Genomic DNA, 21,130 nt, shown 5'->3' with positions numbered 1-21,130 from the left:
ATGAATCAAAACGAGTCTACAGTGCGTGTAAGACTGACTGGACCAATTTCGAGAGAACGCACAGAGAGATTTCTCTCTTTCACATCATATTATGCAAAATGGTATATGAAGATGTTTACCCAATTGGGAATTGTCGTTGTTTGACGAAATAATTAAAATAAGAAGTTCCCAAAGGCAAACCTGTAATTCTATGGTCAATATGTATTTTTTCGACTTTTAGACCTCGCAAGTTTCAGCAATAATAAAAAATAAACGACTCACGCTCAACTTTGTTAAATCGAACCTTTCCTGTTAGCACTCAGCAAAAAACAAATTCTTAAACAATAACGTATGAATTGCAATTTTTCGGGTTTTGACTTATAAATTGAAGAATATGGAGTATATACAAAGTGTCCTACAGTTGAGTCTACAGCAAGTATATCATGACGGTTAAGGAATTAAAAAAAAAATTAATAGAAAGAATTAGTCATGTTGGGATTACAAATTGAAGTGATAATAAAATATATTGTATATTTTTGCATATTTGAAATCTACGCACATTTAATATAGCATATGCTATATTTAAAATTCAGAGATTGTGAAGTATATTGCAGTTGAATATTTAAAAAATTCATTTTCAGACTTACAAAAAAAAATAAAACCCAGTCAGAAAATAAATGTTTATATTTATATTAGGAAAACAGTATTTAAAGATGTTCAAGTTGTCTTCCTCAAGATTCTAAAGATATTTCAAATCATCGAAAGAATTTCCAATTACAAGCTTTTCGTATCACATCAGGCATTACTGTTCGACAAGCCTCTCGAATGTGATAGTTCGTGTCTTTAACAACAATTCGCTTCATATAACCCCAAAGGAAGAAGTTCAGTGGGGTTAAGTAGAACGTTTTTTTTTTAATTATTAATTATTTCACAACCTCTTGATTTTAAGTATGACATAGACTACACCTAGGAATTCAAATATTTCTTCAGGATTGTCAGATATTTGCTGTACACACTATCCTGAGACATCCTGTATAAATTATATACATTAATGCCGTATCTTTCTTTTTTTTTTATCAGATTTCCTAAGATAGAATAGAGTTTCGGAAACGAAATCTATTTAGCCGTCTGATGATGGGAGTCAGGAATGGCGATTTTGGCCGTTCGTAGAAGAAATATGTCAAGGATTAGGTCGACAGTTCCGCATACAGATGGCGCACTGGCAAAAGTAATTTCAAGTGGTGTTTTTGAAAACTGATTTGTTCCATTCCCATAAACCTACTGAAAACTCTGTACGTAAGCAGTCGAGGTATATGTGGTTTACGATGTATGCGTAAGGCAAGTTCATTACATGGAAAAAAGGGAAAGTTGCAATAATGAAGCAAGTATTTGTGCTTCGTTTAAGTGTTTAAAATCACGAATGGCTTATTTTTATTACCTGTTACTAATTTAAATTTATGAAAACACGAGGATCAGAAAGAAAATTATCTAATTTGTTTGATCACTTCGAGTACAATCTGATGTACTAGAATAACAAATTTTTTTTCATCGTTTATTGCTCATGCAAATATAGAAAAAAAAACATCTTGAAAGTAAACCTCGTGGAGTAAAAAAATTTTTATATAGATATGTGAGCTACAAGCAAGTGAATAGTTTTTTTGTTTAAACGGCATGTTCTTAAACATTTCCCTCAATTTTCATCGAGGAGATGGCATTAAAATATTATATTTCAATTGATCTACTTATCTATGCTAATTTTATATTCAGGTAGATGAGACTGAAAGCTCTACTGTTTTCTATAAAGTTTCAAATAATTTGACGGACATTAGATCGTGCACGATTTTCTATGTAATTTAATGGAGAAGTTGGTTTGGCTATTTCGTGAAACAATAAAATTCAACGGTATTCGCAGGGAAAAACATCATGTTTCGTTAAATATTTCTTTATTAGATAAAAGTTTGGATATTATTTCCAAGGTACTCTCTATTGTACTCAAAAAATAAGCTGAATTCGAAAACGTAAAACTTCAAGACGACATCGATAATTAAAACTCGAAATGTCGAATTTCAAACATGACAACGTCACGTTGTAATAAAAGAAAACTTGCAATGTTAAAGTGTCGAAAAGAAATGTTTTTCCAAAATTTCAATTTTTTCAAATATCTCCGAAACTTACCATCGAATTGTTCATATTTTGAAACGACAAATTCTTGAACTCCAAATTGCATAACTTCGCCCCAATTTAACCGATTTAATTATAGATGAGTCCCAGAAACGGACACTATATATGAGTCCAAAGGAAGTAATTGACATTAATAAATGAGTTCTGATAAGTTACAGTAAACTGAGTTCAATGAATTGCAATTTCAATACATTATTTCTGCATGTTTTTTCCCTCTTTTCTTCGCTATTAAAATTTCCTCTTTTGTTACAGTGTTGCATCTATTTATTTATTACATGATAGTATGTAAGCGAATGAATTTTACTTTCTTCAGTGATTGTTCTTGAAATGACATTGTTGTGTTTTCTTGTTAAAGCATTTTATTTCTACATTAGAAATACCATGAACTTTCATAAATATCTCATGCTTTATATGATATGGTCTTCTGAATTACAGGTGATACTTTTTATGGAGAGTAGCGACCAATGCTTCAAAGAAAACCATTTTATCGTATTTTACATCACACGATAGAAATGGAAATCTATCCAACGATATGGAACGTGAATTACTATGTACCATTATTCTACAGGATGAATTTTTGCGTTTTTCCCGGTTTCCTGGCCTTGATCCAGGAGGATTATGCGTTCTGGACCGGAAGAGTGATTGGCCCGCGGGGGGTCCGCGCGCGCGCCAATGCTCGCCCTCGACACGCCTTCCGGTCGGGGTTGAATTACTCTCTCTCTGTTGAAAAATGCATTAGCAAATATGGATGGGTTTTAGTCTCCATCAATTAAGCATGTCCCCATTAAAACAATACGTACCTCTAGTATCGCGATACCAAAACAATAATCCTTTGAATATTTCATTAATAAGTCGGCATCAGCGAATAAAAAGCTCATTTCGAAATGGGAAACGGCGCAAATATAAATATCTTTCGACGGCAATATTATATGGGCACCTACATATACAGGGTGTGGATTTTAAAAATATAAAAGAAATAAAAACATGTCTACCATAATATGATGTGAAGTCGCTACCCTCTACTCAATATACCTCAAGCTATTTTTTTTTAAGTAGCACGGGCGTATTTTCAATATTATCAAAGTTTCTGCGATTGCGATTCCAAACGAACGCGATAATTCTTAAAATGCTAAATTTATAAATAAGACTCTTAGGCAAAAAACTAAATGGTTTTCAATCACGAATGAGTAATTGAACTGATAATGAATTTAAAGCTTTAGTTTAATTGAACAATACATAAGATTTGCCGCTCAATATTAATTTTTTTTTTCTAACAGGTGTTGGAAATGTCAGTTATTTTCCGTGCAAGCGTACTCTTGACGCATTTTATTTGAATGGTACTCTCAACAAGCACCATTGTGGAATCCGAAGTGATTGAAATTCCTTCGCTCATGTTATGAGAGAAAAAAACATTCTATATCCACGAAAACTGAATGTTTCGTTACAGATGCTATCATAGGAGCTTTTTTTATTCATAATAATTTAGACGGTGAAATCTACAGTGACATTTTAGAAAATGCTGAACGAAAATTGGGAATTACAACTGGGCGAAAATTTATTAAAATTTTAACAAGATGGGACACTGCCACATTTTATTCTCCAGTTAGACAGATAGTGATTAGATAATAATCACGCCCTTAAGATGGATGGAAAGTAGAGGAGTGGTAGAATGGCCCTCTAGGTCTCCCGATGTTACGCCCTTGGATGTTTTTTTTGTGAGAGGCACTTGAAATCTATAGTGTTCAATAACCAACTAAAAACAAATTAAAAATTAAGACAGTAAATTATTACCGAGTGTTGTGCAGTTCTTAGGAAAATTTTTTTCAATATGTGCACTTATCACTGAAACAAATATTTATCGGTAGTCGGGGTTGGTTAGTCAGCAGTTTGTCGATTTGCATAATCTCCACCCAATTCTTGATGAAGTTAAATTTTGTATTGATGAAGTTTTGTAATTTCAGAAATTTTAGGACTCATGCTGTTTATAGTCCAGTTAAAATAGATGCTTGAAGAATAGACAATGGTGGATTTTGGGCAAGTTCATCTAGTATCCTGGGTTTGTTCAAATTTTTCTATTAGTTTCCTAATGTAGGAAGGATTCGTTCGTTCCTTCGTTTCAGGATATCGCTGGCGCAATATTTTTGTGGCTCGTAAAAGACAACGTTCTTCAAAACCACAAAAAAAAAACCAACGACTCATTCTGTAATTGAACAAACCATATTTCAATTGAAATTTTGCGAGAAAAAGTGTGAAGTATTTGAATAATGAACGAGATTGGTCGATTCACAACGATATAGCGCAACCATGCCCGTGCTATTGAAAAAATTACTTGGAGTGTATTTGGTAAAGGATAGTGAGTTTATCACACTATAGTAAATGTATTTTTGTTTTTCTCATTACCGGCATAATTTTCAAAGTATTAGTATTTATATAAAAAAAAGATCCTGTATACAGGACGGCCAGTGAAAATTTTGCTGAAACCACATTGAAACAGTAGAAGAAAATTCAAATCATCAGTTTATTTATCAAAGTGTCACCATTTTTATTTAAAATTGGTCCGGCAAGTTTTTAAGTAAAACATATTTAATTATTGGATTAGAGGCCCGAATTATTTAAAATATAAGAAAAAAAATAAATGATAATAATTATAGAATCAAAATTTTTTTTTAATAATGTGCTTTACATTCCTTATCATTCGAATCATTCACTTTACGGAACCACCGTTTTTAAGTAAAATAGACTTAATTACTTTTAAAATTTCTTTCAGAAATTAATGTGAAGCTTAAGCAAAAAAAATGCTGTGCATATTTTACATATCCTTCAATTCGTAGATAAAATTAAATTAAAAAAGTATGCTCACATTTTTTAATTTACGTTAATCTTCTAATCTAAATCTAATCTTCTAAAAAAAACCCTATTTAATATTTAATGGCGGCACTAAGCTCGTAACTCGCTCTCGGCTGGCCACCCGCATTGACCTCACGTCTTTTAAAGGAATTGTGCTAGTTTTTACACGACAAATGCTTTTCAATCGTAGTTATTAGTTTGATTCCCGGTCAACAGTTGTTCTGCCGCGTCGACTAGGATCGCAAGCAGCTTTGCTTTTACAATGGCAAACGTTTAAAAATGTTTTAAATATATTAAACGTTCTGCATATTACTCTTGTAATATTAAAACTTGACAAGACGCAAAGCAAGGACTTATCAATATGCCATTAAGATATCGAAATCCAACCAAACGTCCCTTTAGCCGTTCTATTAAATATGGTCACAAAATGTTGACTCCTCCGGCATAGATCCTAGACGAATAAACTTATTGTCTGGATACACATACCAGAAATTTAAATTCCGTTTCGCAAAAGTATGCCGCGTTTTTAAATCATATTTTTTAAAAGTTAAAGTAAAAATGAGCATCATGCGGTTGCTTTGGTCAACAGTCTAGTTCACATTAAGTTAATCAGGAGTCCCGAAAATGCCGAAGCTATAATAATAAAAGCTGCAAATTAGTTTAAATGGATATAAATATTGCACTAAATATAAAAAAGCATTTATTTGCCAATACTAAAAATCAATCTAAATAATTAACGTACAAAAGCAAGGCCTCAGTTTACCTTACAGACCCCCGCAGGGGCGGAAACAGGCGTGTCTTCCCCTCTCTACTTTCGAAGCTTTTCCTTGCAGGTATGTAACAGCTTTTCGGCTTTTCCAATACTTGTTGGTTATTTCCTGTAGCCCCAGCTTAGCTGAAGCATCAGATTGCCAATCGTAAATCAACGAATTATGATACGAACAGTTATTATGGTATGGATTTAGTTTTTTTAACATTAAAGGGTTAAGTTTATTAAGGGGTGTCAATGAGTTTGTGCGTTCGAAACGGATTGAGTCAGGATGATCAGCAGGTGCCGTCGGTGGGTTCGAATCAAAGTGATTTAGGAAGACCGGTGGTAAGTTCATCATGTTCATGTAAAATTTAAAGCGATAAAGGAAACGGATTCCACATTTTTCCTCATTTTTGTAAAATGGATCTGTACGTCATTTGTATGACATTATCTGTATTTCTGTAAGATTAAGTGAAAATTTTTAACAGTTTACTGATAGTCAAAGCCCTACATTTAATTAAATGTAATTTTCTATTTTATACTAAAATCTTTACGTTTCCGTAGCTTAATTAAATACTTAAGTAAGGTTTCAAGTAACAAAATTAATATACACATTTTTTATCATGTCATATGTTCATAATTTGCTTCTCTTGACATATGACAGGAATTCTTTACGTCTTCCGGTTTAAATTAAAGTTTGAATATTTTAAAGATAAGGTTTCAGATATATTTACTTTCAGATTCAAAAATAGTATAAGGTTCCCTTTATCTTGAATTCAAGATGGCGGCAAAAAATGCTTTTTTGAAAATGTCATAATGACGCGATATTTTTCGTAGTGTTTTGCTACAGAAAAAGTCAAGTACTGGACTTGTAACGTAAATGATTATCCCTTATGCCAAATCTCTCTGTTTTTACCACAGACAGGTGTTTTTTTTAACATATGATAATCTATTAAAAAAAATAAGAAGTAAAAATATTCAAATATTTGCGTTTACAGGACGTATCAAATTTGATGGTGGTACATTTTCCGGAGTACATCTCAATTATTATTAAAATTAAGCACATTCGGTTTCACGAATTCTGTGTTCGATCTTTACGAAACAAAAATTAATATTGGTAAAAAAGAAAACACCATCTTGGTTTCGTAGATAAAAGGAAATTTCATTACGAAAAACTTAATTTAATAGCTTGGAAACGTGACAACTTTTCTATAGTAATATGATTGGGGTCAAAAAGAAAAACGATGTCGGTACATTCGAAACCGAATTAAAAGAAATTGACCTTCCTTCATAATATTTTGTAACAGCATCATATCAATCCAATCATTATAAACGCACGTACAATAGTGTTGTTGTGGCCCGTAAAGCTCTTACTTATATTACCTTTACTAAAGAAAATTAACTTCTATAAATTAGCCAATTTAATTTACTTTCCCCTACACCCGACAAACACACATGAAACACCCATTTGTGGTGTCGACGTACCATTGTTTGCTTTTGTCATATTTGGCCCTATTACTTTGTTCTTTCACGAGACAATATCATTAGGTGATGAAACTGGTTTTCAATATGTCGAAGAGAAAAGCCTTTGTTTGATTTACTTTTAGGTTTCGTTTAGTTTTATTTATTTATTTATTTTTCTTTTGATTGATCGAGTGAACTGATTTGAATAACTTTTGTTATTAACAATGGCGTAAGAGTGGATGATTAATGAAGCAAATAAATTTATTCGTGTTACACGATGGGCATATTTTAATCAGTTAATAAAGTTTAGGAATAAGTGCAGAAACTACAACTTCAGGAAAAAACATGAACAACTATAAAGTGTCTGTTGCAGGGTTGCTTATTCAGTTCAACATCACCCTATTATCAGCACACTCAAGATCATTACAAGACTCCTCATTCTGCCGGTAAGACTACAAATTAGAAGGGACATTTATTTAGTTACATCACGAAATAAATCACTTATGATGTCAATTTCAGGAATGTTCTCTACTGAGTGGAGAGAATCGTGGCACCAAGAAGGTAATACAGGAAACATATAGAGTGATTTTTTTAAGTACGTTCGTCATCGCAATCTCTAAAAGTGTAGGACTAGACAAAATCGGTTAAATAGGAAGAAAGCTATTTTCGTGAATATTTCATTCAAATAACAAAAAAAATTTCTTTATTAAGACAGCTATTATGACTATGGGGCAATGTTTATGTTTTTTTTTTGTGTAAAGAAAAAACCGCGGTAAAATTAGTTACTGATCTAGTTAATCTAACACAGATCCAATAATGGACCGTATGTCATATTCATTCACGTCTACTAGTTTTCGCTTGTTTACGTCTATGACAGTTGTTAAGGTGCCGCCTCTTTTTGGCTTCTGTTAAATATATCCACGAGCACAAAATTAAGGTCACCTCACAATTTGCATTTAATTTAATAGCTTATAGTTTATTCAATTTTTTAACACTTGTAACATACATAATTAATAACTTTGCGCGGTAATTTTGTCGTGATTGTATGAATGAGAAGGAATTTTTGTTCTTATTGCAAAACGTATTAATAGTAATGAAATTAAAGAACATACATTTATTTCGAACATGAAGGTTTTTGCAAATTTTAGTACCGAGTATTTCCTCCTCTAGTAGCGATAACAGTTTGTTGACGACGAGGTATATTTCGAATAACATTTTGCGGGAGATTGTCCCATTCTTGCACCAGCACTTCGTAAAGCTTTTTGGAATTTCTACGAACCGGCATAGGTCTTTGTAAGCGTTTCTTTATCTCATTCCAAACATACTCCATCGGATTCAAATCCGGACTTCGAGCAGGCTGGACAAATCGAGTGATTCGAATCTCGTCAAGAAAAATCGTAACCATGCAAGCGGGATGGAGCCGCACAAGGCCAACTCCGTACGAGCTTCAAAAGTCATTTCTCACTTCTCACAGATGAGTTTGAGAGAAATCTGTCATTCTCGTTCGGTTCCTCAAAACAATATAAACGATACAGCGATCATCTCCAGCTGTTGCAGCTGAGTTTCTTCATACCGCTGAAACACTCATTGCATAGTAGGATAGACGTACTACGTACAGCCACAATTCGTATCGCAACAGGATTTGTGACCATTTGGCACAATCCTGTGCTGACACAAAATGACAATGATAACTAAACCAGTCGTAGAATTTTAATTAGACAGATAAAAAGTAGAAACAAATAATTGCTTATGACGCATTTCAAGAATCTTGGTACAAGGCCGCTATTTTTGTCGCACGCTCATGGAAACATGTTGGTTGTTGAACATAAAGATTGTTTTAGAATTCGAAGAGAAGCCAGCCTAAACTGAAAAAGTGCCCCCCTGAATTAGTTTGTATAAACTTTGAGAACTTATTGAAATTGCCGTTATTTTATAGTCGGAACTTAATTTTTTTTTAATTTTATCTCTTAGCCAAATTCAAACTTTTGTTAAGTGATTTTCAATCGTGCCCCAGATATGTGTTGATATTAGCTTGTTTTGTACAGGCAAAATAATTATCAGAGTTGAAGAAAAACCACGGAAGCTCTCTACTTGTTGATCCAAAGATTAAAAGCATTATCAAATATGAATGCCCTAAATGGTCGACATGATCCCTGAGGGATATCTCTCACAACTCGGGAATTTTACAGGCGAAATTCCTGCCTGTTTTGATACAGCTACACTACGCTAAAGTAATTACCTTGCATTAGATCCTATACGAATTATTTATGCGAGGTTAAAGAGGTTTTTGTTATACCTAAATACATTAATGTTTTGTAGTAAGGGTGTTAGAGGGAACAATACTCTAGCGAGCAAAAAATTTAGTTACAAAAAATTGTACAACTTATTTTTGAATTATTTGTTTTAGTCTTATATTTGCTGATTGTAAATTATCATTACATTGTATTATTACATTTCAAACGAAATTGAAAACTATTAACGTATATTCCCTCTTGCGTTAACGACTGTTTGAAGTCGACGAGGTACACTTTAAATTAAATTAAAAGTCGCGTTCCGGTCAACGTTACTCTACTCCTGCAATAGCAATTCTTTCAGCTCCTGGACAGTTCTTGGAGCTACCGTATGCTTTAAATACATCGTTTTAACTCATCCCAGGCATGTTCAATGGGATTAATGTTTGGATTTAGTGCCGACTAATTCTCGAAATGAAAGTCGCTCGTTGATACAGGTCTTCTCTGTGCTCCCCGTCGTCCCTCTGACCCATTAAAGTAAAAACGTGTCTCATCTACAAACAGCACCTTGCTCCAGTCATCATCATTCAACAAATTAGTTATATTTTCTTAAGTGACCGAATATTTTTGCTCGTCAGGTATTTTCTTTTCTAACGCATGTCAATTGATTATTATTTTTATTCTTTATCGTAAGTTTCTGACCTATATATTTCTAGCACATAACTCCGAAACAAACGACAGCGAGCAATATGTCCCCGAGCCGGACGGTTACGACACACAGAGCACAAATAATAATGGTGAGTTTGCAAAACCCCATTTGAGCCAACGACATACTTCGAGCTTCGACAATAATTTCTCATTTTACTAATACCTACGAGTGACAAGCGCAAACATTAAATTATAACTTCTAAAGATGAAGAAGTTAGATGACATAAAAGGACAAAAATTGAGACTCCCGCGGAGTTTTGATGCCCGAAATAAATTGACGTTTCGCTTCCTGAAAGACTCTCGACTGCAGAGGTCGATCCCTCGCACAGCATGATGCATTGAAAAACTGACAAACGCGCGAGATGTACTAAAAATCGGGAGTTTATTCAAATACTCCCAACGAAAACATTCCTTTTTTCAGACATCAAACTGGAAGAGTCTCACGCTAACTTCTCAAGGACCCCATTCAGTCATTCTAGTTACAGCACCGAAAACTTCCAGGAAATTTACACGAACGCTTACCAGCATTCTGGATGTTTTTATTCGAACTCTCTGTACAATAGAATAAGCACGTTGCCGATTCATAGGAATAACGAAGAACATCTTTCGAAGATAATCTCAGAAAATCCATCCCACGATCAGACGATTAAACAAGAACCTGGTGATAAAGAAAATGCTGGTGAGTGTTGGAGCTTTTAGCGTTTACGTAGACATAAGTACTATCAGTATTAAAGAAGTAGAAAATGAAACTGAACATAAATATCTACAAAAAAATTAAATAAATTAAGTTTACTACTCTTTTTATTATTCAACTATTTCTCGCAGAAAATAAATCTTCTATTCAATTAGAATTGACGGACTTTTACAATGAAACTTCCAAACGTTAATTATTATTATGATTTTTAATTCTCCTGTTTCGCCAAATATCCGGGAGCCATGTAATCCAACAAACCCAGGGGTGAAGATATTAATTGAAGGCAATCAATATTAATAAAGCGATTATGCAAGCAGGGCCCTTTCAATGTTAAGTCAACAAGAAGCTGAGGACGTTGGAAACGGTCTATACGGTGGTTTTAACAACCTGAACCATTTGAATCTCTTACAGTATAGTATAACAGATGGTAGTATATTTTAAATGTACTCTCAGTGCTTCTCCCTATTGATTTCTCAGTAAAACCAATTTGCATCCCCAATTTTAAAATATAATAGATTCATCTACGAGATCCGATCAATGCCTGTGGCACGGTTTTAAAACCCTACAATGAATTTTGATTGCCTGATAGCACATTTTTCTCACGTCTTTTTCACTCTTTGCATAATATTGGGAATACCAGGCAAATTCTACATTCTTCCACACTGACTATAAGTTACAGCGAAGTAACGAAACATTACTATCTTGCATGTAAATGTTAAGTATTCTTTACTGCGCTACTCTTTTGGATGCTCATATTAACAAATTTGTTCTATTGACGAGATGTGCAATAATGATAAAGGACCGAAAACTAGAAAATTCAATGATCTACTAGCTTACAAAGAATAACAAAAAACCTTTACCTAAGAGAAATGTCCAGGCATTTAAATTCTTGTTTCTCTTGAAGAACGAACTCTTGAAAACGAGCGTTAGTTTAAAAACGTAGCACTGATTTCAAAGTTTTTTTAGCTTTGTTATCGTGCCAGATTTAACACCAAGTGTACGGTAAACGTAAAAGCGGGGCAAATATACATATGAGGACGATCCCATAAGTACCCATTTTAACAATGAAGAAAAAATTTCGGAAAATATTAGATTATTCCAGAACTTAGCCTCTCCTTTAAGATTCACACACTGTTCCCAGCGATGATTAACGCCTCTCAAATTAAAATGTCAAAAGTATCAATGACCAATTTTTGCCACGTTCACAAAAACACTTTCATTTATATTACCTGAAACTTTAGAAATAAGCTAATTAAGTCAGGTAATTGTGAGACTAACCTCGGAACTAGAAGATGATTTTAAGATTAAATTTTGCGTCATCTACACTAAACTATCGCTTGTTTGAAGATATTGTACCCCCAGTTTTGATTAATGCGAAATATAACGCTAGGCAAATACTTATGTGCGGTAATATATTTCATACATATTTTGCACCACATCATAAAATATCGAAGAATCAAAGTGATGCGAAACTTTTGAAGCTATGTGTACATCACCTCTTGTTTAAAATATATTTCGACAGGTCCATTTAAGTCTCAATGCGACAACCTACGACCTCAGGCCAATCAGGACAAACCAATATGGAAACAGTCAAACCATAGTAAGCAAATAATTCTTTTTGCCACTAATAACTCTCATATCTGTGCTGAATATCCACTACATCTAGATACAAAAATCGAAAACGACCATCCTAAAGAGAACAACTTCCAGAGCACCACGTCATCAGGAAGAAGAGGCTCTCTCCAACTTTGGCAGTTTTTGGTGGCCCTGCTCGATACTCCAGACGTCAGTGCTGGTTGTATAGCTTGGACTGGTAGAGGGATGGAGTTTAAATTGATCGAGCCAGAAGAGGTAGGTATCCACAACAAAAAAAGTTTGCCATAACAAAATTCTGCAAGAAAGGTGGCCAGGCGGTGGGGTGCCCAAAAAAATCGCCCAGCAATGAACTACGACAAACTCAGCAGATCTCTGAGATATTACTACGAGAAGGGAATAATGCAAAAAGTTGCAGGTATGTTCTCTCACAATTTAAAAAAATCCATGTGTAACGCGCATGCGTGTCCACACTCAAAAAAACTATATTTGCAGGTGAAAGATACGTGTATAAGTTTGTTTGTGATCCAGAAGCACTCTTCAATATGGCCTATGGAGGACACCAAGACTCGGGTATGAAACCCACGAGTAAAACCGAACATTTATCAGCGTCGGTGGCACCGAAATTCGAGGCGCACAACTTGGCCTACACAGACATGATTAGCTTTTACAATTGCGGACTTGCTCACACTTATCAACCTTTGCTCCATCCGTATCTACAAGATTCTAGAACCACAAGATATACCTAGTTCTGACGAAATTTAATTTAATTAGTTGAAAGTACGTGTACGATATGCCAAGTCGTTAAAAATGTTGGTCAAAACAGTTATCCGTAAATTGGTTAAGATTCTCGAATCAGCCGTCCGACCTGTTTCTACCGTGCGGCTCTAAATTTCGCTCATCACCGATTAAAATGAAATGGGCGAATTGAACGTATCCTGCCGTACTTAATACTCATTTTATCACAAATGCAAGTGTGTGTCTATATGGAAATAGCACCGTGAAGACAAAAGTCAATCACCAAAAACCTTATATTCTTCCTCTTGTAATACTATGTCGAAGGACTAGAACAGGACACATTTAACTCGTTCTCTTTATTTTAACGTGTGTATGACACTAAAAAGTAGGAAAACACACATTCGAAAGCGTATACAACCCTAACATACAGCGGCCTGTACCGTAGAAGGGTCGATGCGTGGACAATTTTCACCTATTTTATGAGTAGCAATTTATGGATGACTTAACAAAAATTATTTTTTAAACGGAATGTCGCCATGTATTAGCATATTCTTTTCACCGTAACTTGTAAAAGTCGGTTTACGTGAAATTTTATACTAATTTACCTCAATCATTTATCAAATTCAGCTACTGTTTTTTCTTTATTTATAGAAGGAAAAACATTTGTTTTCTATGACAAATAACCATGATTATTAATAAATTGGGATAACGTATCATAAACAAGCGGATCAAACACTTTACGCACATCAAAATCGACGAATTGATTTCCTCAATGATTCTTTAGGATACTGCGAGATATAGATTTGCAGTAATTTTGGCTTTAAAATTCTCGCTACTTATTATATTCCCTTCAAACTTCAATTAAACTTATTCGAATTCGTTTTGGTGTTTTTTTCAAAATACCTTCCAAACAATTAACTATTATATAGTTGTTCTAACACAATCGACGCAATATCAAATAGTTTGAATAAGACCAATGTTACGATGACCTTTAGCTAGACACCTTTTGTAAGCTTGTTTGAAATGTTCCCATTCTATTACGTATCCGATGAACCATTATATCTGATCAAGGTAACGAAACAGATTTGTTTTCTATAATAGTGTCCAGCATCAAGTGCGTTTCTTATCTGCGCTATTCTATTGTTTTTATCAACGTAATAATTGGTATATTATAAAATCAGGTAAATACTAAAATTATTTTTTATTATGCACGTATCATAATCTTCGATTACAGCACGATCCCGGAAAGTAACAGAATCAGTTAAGTAGGAAAGAATAACCATTTTTCAAGATTTGTAATATGCCGCAAGGAGTGTCGTCAAATTGTTTTTCATTTCCGAGATTTTACGAACAATGTAAAATTTTAGTAAATATTAATAAAAAAGAAAATTACAGTAAATTACTAAAATAATTAGATTTGCGGATTTCGTCTATGGCAGCCTGAGCATTATTTTATTTAGTAAATATCGATGTTGTCATAAGGGTGTGGGTTGACATGACAACATATTGAGTGAAGCAAATGACAGGGGTTACATGATAACACAGCCATTATTTCGTTAACCGCGTATACATATACATAATGCAGTAAGTAATATATGTAGTTACTAAGCCATAAATTTCCTGCTAAATTATACTGATAAGATATCGGTTCAGATACTTTTGTTGTACCCACATATCATATACCTAAAGATGTGGCACACGGTGCTATGGAGATTTTGTGTTTGAAAACTACTTCGCAGCACTAAAATGATCTAAGAATCGATACCTTGATAGGCACGATTTTAAAGAGAAAAATTGATAGTTCCATCAATCATATCATTGACGTCAAATGTGTTTAAATATTTAGATAATGTAAGTATGAATATTATAATTTTGTGCAATTTTAGTGTGTACACGCTGTCCCGGATAAGAATACACGGTATAGGAACCTCTTGAACCTTAAGAAATAGGAAGGTGGAAGGTGGTTAAACCAACGAAAAGTTGCGCCTTCCTATGGTCTGCAAAATCATGTTTCCAAATTTGAAAAATCCCGAATGTATCGAAACTTATTTGAAAAAAAGATATGTTTTGATTCCTGTTTTACTGTTTCTCGATTTGATTTCAAAGGGTATGTTGAAATAAATTTTAGATGCTCATTGCCATTTTTTTTCCTGTATAAGATAGCGATTTTAGATTTCTATTCGACATTTTCTTTCTTCGAAACTATAATCAATTTTGTTTTTTTTTTATAGTCAACCAACTTTATTTTACGCTCAGTAAATTTTAAATTTCTTTTCGAATTCAACGATATATCACACTTACGACTTATTATATGGTTTAGTTAAAAAAATGTCGTTCTTCGTTTTCTAACTTAACGTCAGTTTTATTCGACATCATGAGTGGCTTTGAAAATTATATTTAAGTAACATTATTTCATAGTCGTCAACTTGTGTTGAATTTTCGTGGAATTTAAAGAAGATTGTTATAATTATTGATACTAAAACAGAACTGATTACGTATTGAATGCATTTGCTATTGGCAATATATAATAAAGATGGTGTTCACCATATTGTCAAGAAACATTGTTGGTTTTGGTCTAGAACACAAATTTTTTGCAAATTAGGAGATATTATGAAATAAAGTAATAAACAATACACGTCCATTAGATGACATTATTTCCTACAATATTTAAAATCTTACACATTTACATAATAAATTATCATGGAATTATCATTTTTACAATTTTAAAAACTATTTGGCACTTTCACTTTTGAAACGTGACAGTTTAAAATAAGCTCTTTATTATTAATTTCTCATTATTGAGTTTATTATTACATCTTCTATGACATATGTGTCTCTATTACAGCACACAGTTTCCCCTTTTCCAGCCTCTCCCGGGAAATCAAAGCACACCGCTTAACTGAAATATGAAGCAGAGTGGAAATGATCAATACGTAAGCGCATGGTGTGTAAAATAACAAACATAACCAACCGGGTATTAAATGGACTGTTATTGGCGCGAGTTCACTATAAAAAATGATGAAAAATTTGTGATTAGGATTATTTTGGAGTAGTATTAACATTTGTGTCGTGTAGCGTAGACTACGGTTCGAGACAACTTTCCTATACATATACCGATTATTGAGACTCGTTCGCTTCCAATGTGTGCGAGAATCGATTCGTTTTATTTGATTTAGGTCACAGCACCTTTACGAAAATCTAAAAGGTACAAATTGATGTACAAGAAAACGTAAAAGGTAAACGATTGTAATATTTATAGGATTTTAGGACTGATGAATGTATTAACGAGTGTATATATTTAGACCCCAATCATACGGCCGAAACTTTTGATGCTTCTAGTTTATTCACAAATATTCCAGTTACTATAATTTTTTAATTAACTAAACAAAAATTTTAATACTGACGAGCGGGGACGCATCAAGAAAGTACCAGTTTATATTAATTTCTTGTAAAATTTTAGCAGTAAACAAAACGTTACCAGCGATGGCCGAGATGCTGCATTTGGAGCTCAATCAGTCTTTAGAGAGCAGAGTAGACCAGTTCAAAAATGACCCACAAAAAATGGCAGATATGAACGAATTTTTGAGTGAACTTTTCGAAGAAGCACAGAAGGAGACTGAACAGAGACGAAACGGAAAAGGGTCCAAAGATAAATTGGTAAGCATCTGTTTTTTTGCATATCATTACAATTATTAATTTATTCAGCAATTTCAACATTAAAATTGAAAGAAACATCATCCTGGCATGTTTTTACAGGGAGTTTAATCACTGCTCATACACGTATCTCGATACTGGCTGTGTTTAGTTGTGGACTTAACTTTCGAACATACATATGTGCCTACGTACATACAGTACTTGCTACCTAACTAGTAATTATGTATTAATAAAATTTGAAAAGAATAAATTAGTTAGCATGCCGACATTAAATATTACCGCCAACATATTAACCAAATTATGATATTGTTTGCAGGATGCTTTAGGATTTCAAAGTAAGTTTTATGCAACATTTCTGCATGACTGTTTTCACCTGTTGCATATGCACGGGTGCTGACCGTAACCAGGTGATTGATTTCATTTATTTCTATAATATATATTTACAACTAGTCCCTTTTTGGAGCTGAACCGTGGGGATTTCGATAACTATAAAAGATACTCGCCAAACATAATCAACTTAATTGTTTCTTGTGAAAAAAGAAAATTGAAATGATGAAGTGTCAATCATTTTGAGATGCGGTGATAAACTAATCGAAGAAAAATAAAACCTTTTTCCCAATTTTATTCCGAATTAACCTTTCTTGTATCTTTTATGGTTTAAGATTGCATGACCTATCGTTTCATAAATAAATAAAATTAAATAGGAATCCTGCTGTATTTACAATTTCAGTCAGATTTTGAACCTATTATGTTCCATCAGCTTGTATAAACTAGAATTTCAGATTTACTGCAAGCCTCTTCCCTTTCATAGGTATAAATTGCATGTAATTTTTTACAACGCTTAGTTTTTTCACTCTGAATAACTCAAAAATTCTTGTACAGTGTGCTCATTTCCAATTCTAGTTGGGCAGATCCGACTTCGATTCTCGCATTCAATAATGCATCAAATAGTCCCATCCTTGTTTTATTACTGACATTTTAAAAGTCTTCCCGTATACAGGATGAACTATTCATAATGGTATAATCGAAAGCTGGAAATGTTTCATGTCAAATGGTGACATTTGAAAAAAATATACCTACCCCAAAAAAAGGGATAGTTTCGAATATATACAGGGTGTAGAAAATTAAAATTTTAATTAATTATTTGCAATTATTCTGAATGTTTTTATGTGTTCCAGAAATGAAAAATACCCATGGTCTATTTCTCTCGCTTTCGGTTGTCTCAATGTTAATGCATCACCCTCTGTATAACCTCAGATCTTCAACTTCTCTTATAAAAATAACATATATATAATTTTTTACGTAACGGATGCGTTACGATTCTTTTTCTTACAGATGGGACGAAGAAAATCGGAGCGTGGTCTAACCGTGCCAAGTCTTCTGCCCGGGTGTTTGCTTCCAGGATTTTTACCACCATATGCAATTGTACCCATACAATGCGGAGTACTCTTATTGCTCGCAACCATCATAATTAGAAAATGTCGGTGGTCTATAAACAGAACATAGTGGTTGGTAGGCGGTGGTTTCATTGTTTTACTCTGTGGTTGTAATAAATTATTGTGGTTGATAGATTTAAAATAATTAAGTAAATATAAAACTGAAATATCTGGAAAAACTGTTGCTATACGAAAATATGGCATTAACTTCCGTTTTAGAGTATTTATATATTTACGTTGGTACCGTTTTCAAAGCTGTTTTGGTAATGCTAATAGATCACATCAATGTTAATCTTCCACACTAAATATTAATTCAATGGTATACATACAAAAAAAAATGTGTGTGAATAGATGGAGTCGGTTACGGTTGATGTTAAATCTATTTCGAGCAGAATGTATATGTATAACCTAAACTCGCTTATTCCGCCAATTAAAAAATCTCTTCTCGTTTAATCAAATCGCAAAAATATCTCTGTCTCAAATAAGACAATCCAAAACTTTATAAAATAATAATAATAATTTCAGACTTTTACACCCTATCAAAAGACAATCAAACTATTCGTAATTTATTTCTAACAGACACTTAATCCAAAACAAATATTTTATCAATAGTAAAGGCCGATTTATATACAGGGTGTTTCATACTCGATGGAACATTACATCGTTTATTAAAATATTTTCTTTATAACTTGTAATGTTATGACCTTCTAAATTTCAAAATGTGTAATATTTTTTATGTGAATGTCTCGAAAACAATTTATTATTGGAATAGAATATAAATTTTACAGGATGTACTTTTAGAATTACCGGTAGGATCTATACATTCCATATGATACAGTATTGTATCATCAAATTTTTATAAAGATTCTCACAATGGAGTGTGGGCACCCTTATATAGTTCTTTGTCAGTTAGGATAAACTCAATATGAACATTAAATCGACCTTAATAAGTAGGTAATAGCAGTCACTTCAGACCAACTAAAGAAATTGTAGTCTCCCTCTCGAAGTGACTTTTATTTTTTTACTGTAACATGAAAGGACCTTCAATAATGTTCCAGTATATATAAAAACCTGAAAAAGAAAAGCTCTCCTAGTAATGTGAGATACAAATTTCTGATATCAATTCTGTTAGTGATAAAATGTAATTAATTATAGGTAGATAATGGAGAAGGTAATACATATAGTCAACAAATAGCAATACACATAGAACAGTAAATTTATATGTTATGTCTCTGTATAAGTTAATTTATATGTAAAAGAATACTAAAAAGAACCATAGTTAATAGGTTGCATTTCATTTATCTACCTACTAGTTTAATAGGGTCTTTAACATTTAGATATAATGATTTTTGAAACACTGTAGTAGTAAGGCACATCTACATCACCATGTCTAACACTTCCTATGTCATATGGAGCATGAAGTTCATACAAAGTCCCTATTTCAAACTCAATATTTAATATTTGAGTAAAACCCAAATTCACTACAAATATTTTATTTTTTGCACTGAAAACCCTATCACATTCTAAGAATTTTATCCCATATTCAGTCCAACAACTTAAACATTTAAAACTGATTACACTGTCCCCCTTAAAGATCTCTTTTCGTTGCTCATGATGCCAAATATTTATTTTTGCCTTTTTAACTTGTAGGGCATAATGTAACTGATAGGCAATGCTACCCTTTTTATATTTTGTCTTATGTTTTTTCTTTTTGAAATAAGAGACTTTTGGTGAAACGTTTTTCTCGGCTTCTACAGCAGTTCCAAATTGGCTTTCAAATGGTTCAATTTCTGTTTGAGATTCATTTAGATCTGTGATTGATAACTGACTGTCTAACGTTTGGGAAAACTTAATAATTTTCTCTGTTCTTTCAGGAGTACATTGAAGAAATAGATCTTTCTTTACTAACTTATATTGGTTGTCTTCGTTTGATGCTTGAGAGAGAAAAAACATGTCAGGACTATGAGGGACCTTTAAAGTAGGTGCATTATCAATTTTTAGCTTTTTCTTAAATTGTAACTCATGTCTTGTTTCAATTACAGGAGAGGGTGTTCTATTACTGTTTCTTTGAGCAACTAATTTTGGTGATATGCTACTTAAGTCTACATATCTAAGTCTTACAGTAGGGGACTGAAGTGAATTGCTTGATCCTGCTAAGGCGAGTGAAGATGCTGAGCAGTTACATCCCATTTCTAGATCATCAAACTTTTTATAGCAATTGTCATGGTACATCAGTTCCTCATCTGAACTTGAAGAATCCTTTACTATTTGTTTATTATTTGGTTTGTCTTTGTACCCATAACACAAATTTATCCAAGGTTTTTTTTTCATATTATTTCAGCACTATTATTCCTTAGAGCTTCCTATCGAAGGCAACGATGCACTATGAACAAAGTGCTACATTGACACTTGCACTTATATCAAAAATAAAATTGATCTCTTTTTTTATTAGGGACTTCAGCGCCAAAAAACCGTCAAGAGGATTCGAATAGTCTCTTGGTTGCAGATGTTAAACGCAGTATTTGCAGGTATGTTTATATTAGCTTTTTCGTAAAACTCTTAACCAGAAAGGCAACATTGCGATCGCACTTGAAATTTTTTTCTTATTAAGTCGAGATCTACTTTATGAAAACATCCGGTATATTCAAACCCTCAAAAAAACTATTTCGAGATATCCCTGTCGTGTATTGGACCAAACCTCTTGCTGTTCACACTGGTTAAACAAATACCCTCAAAAACTGGTCACCTTCCGCGACGTCGCCATCTATAACCTTTTTGACAACTATAATTGAATAATTCCGTCAACTCCGTCATCTCACAGCATGAAGGTTGACAGTTGATTTTGTGTTCTTTC

The 21,130-nt window shown here is 33.3% G+C and overlaps 2 protein-coding genes across 28 annotated transcripts; both read left to right on the top strand.

The window, feature by feature from the left end:
• Nucleotides 1-5,613: 5,613 nt before the first annotated feature.
• Nucleotides 5,614-14,066, top strand: LOC136345982 (ETV5-related protein Ets96B-like). 2 transcript variants are annotated; one of them, XM_066294749.1, is made up of 10 exons: nt 5,614-5,840; nt 5,892-6,103; nt 7,596-7,668; nt 7,742-7,783; nt 10,170-10,250; nt 10,583-10,840; nt 12,378-12,455; nt 12,522-12,706; nt 12,758-12,866; nt 12,944-14,066. In XM_066294749.1, exons 2-10 carry the CDS (start codon nt 6,014-6,016, stop codon nt 13,195-13,197), a joined length of 1,170 nt encoding a protein of 389 aa, XP_066150846.1. In that variant the 5' UTR covers nt 5,614-5,840; nt 5,892-6,013; the 3' UTR covers nt 13,198-14,066. The 2 variants fall into 2 exon arrangements, with proteins under 2 accessions (XP_066150846.1, XP_066150847.1); XM_066294750.1 differs by lacking the exon at nt 5,614-5,840 and having other exon boundaries at nt 6,032-6,103; nt 7,596-7,689; nt 7,743-7,783.
• Nucleotides 14,067-14,169: 103 nt separating this feature from the next.
• Nucleotides 14,170-19,559, top strand: LOC136345985 (uncharacterized). Of its 26 annotated transcripts, none has more exons than XM_066294770.1 (5): nt 14,223-14,367; nt 16,032-16,119; nt 16,650-16,843; nt 17,157-17,175; nt 18,176-19,559. In XM_066294770.1, the coding sequence occupies exons 3-5, from the start codon at nt 16,670-16,672 to the stop codon at nt 18,313-18,315; spliced, it is 333 nt and encodes a 110-aa protein (XP_066150867.1). In that variant the 5' UTR covers nt 14,223-14,367; nt 16,032-16,119; nt 16,650-16,669; the 3' UTR covers nt 18,316-19,559. The 26 variants fall into 26 exon arrangements, with proteins under 26 accessions (XP_066150873.1, XP_066150853.1, XP_066150867.1 ...); XM_066294771.1 differs by having other exon boundaries at nt 16,032-16,130; XM_066294764.1 differs by having other exon boundaries at nt 16,032-16,130; nt 16,647-16,843.
• Nucleotides 19,560-21,130: the final 1,571 nt, after the last annotated feature.

This window comes from Euwallacea fornicatus, chromosome 21 (genome assembly GCF_040115645.1).
Source record: "Euwallacea fornicatus isolate EFF26 chromosome 21, ASM4011564v1, whole genome shotgun sequence".
Lineage (NCBI taxonomy): Eukaryota > Metazoa > Arthropoda > Insecta > Coleoptera > Curculionidae > Euwallacea > Euwallacea fornicatus.
Note: the sequence above shows the minus strand (reverse complement) of the source record. Positions and strands in the feature narration are given on the sequence as shown.

Bases quoted from the DNA above. Each gene is read 5' to 3' on its own strand.
- LOC136345985 (XM_066294754.1), top strand. From the start codon at position 15,179: ATGGTCTGCAAAATCATGTTTCCAAATTTGAAAAATCCCGAATGTATC. The intron at 15,294-16,646 runs GTATGTTGAAAT...GTAAAATTTTAG, and splicing joins TCTCGATTTGATTTCAAAGG to CAGTAAACAAAACGTTACCA.
- LOC136345982 (XM_066294749.1), top strand. From the start codon at position 6,014: ATGAGTTTGTGCGTTCGAAACGGATTGAGTCAGGATGATCAGCAGGTG. The intron at 10,841-12,377 runs GTGAGTGTTGGA...ATATTTCGACAG, and splicing joins TGGTGATAAAGAAAATGCTG to GTCCATTTAAGTCTCAATGC. The intron at 12,867-12,943 runs GTATGTTCTCTC...CTATATTTGCAG, and splicing joins AATAATGCAAAAAGTTGCAG to GTGAAAGATACGTGTATAAG.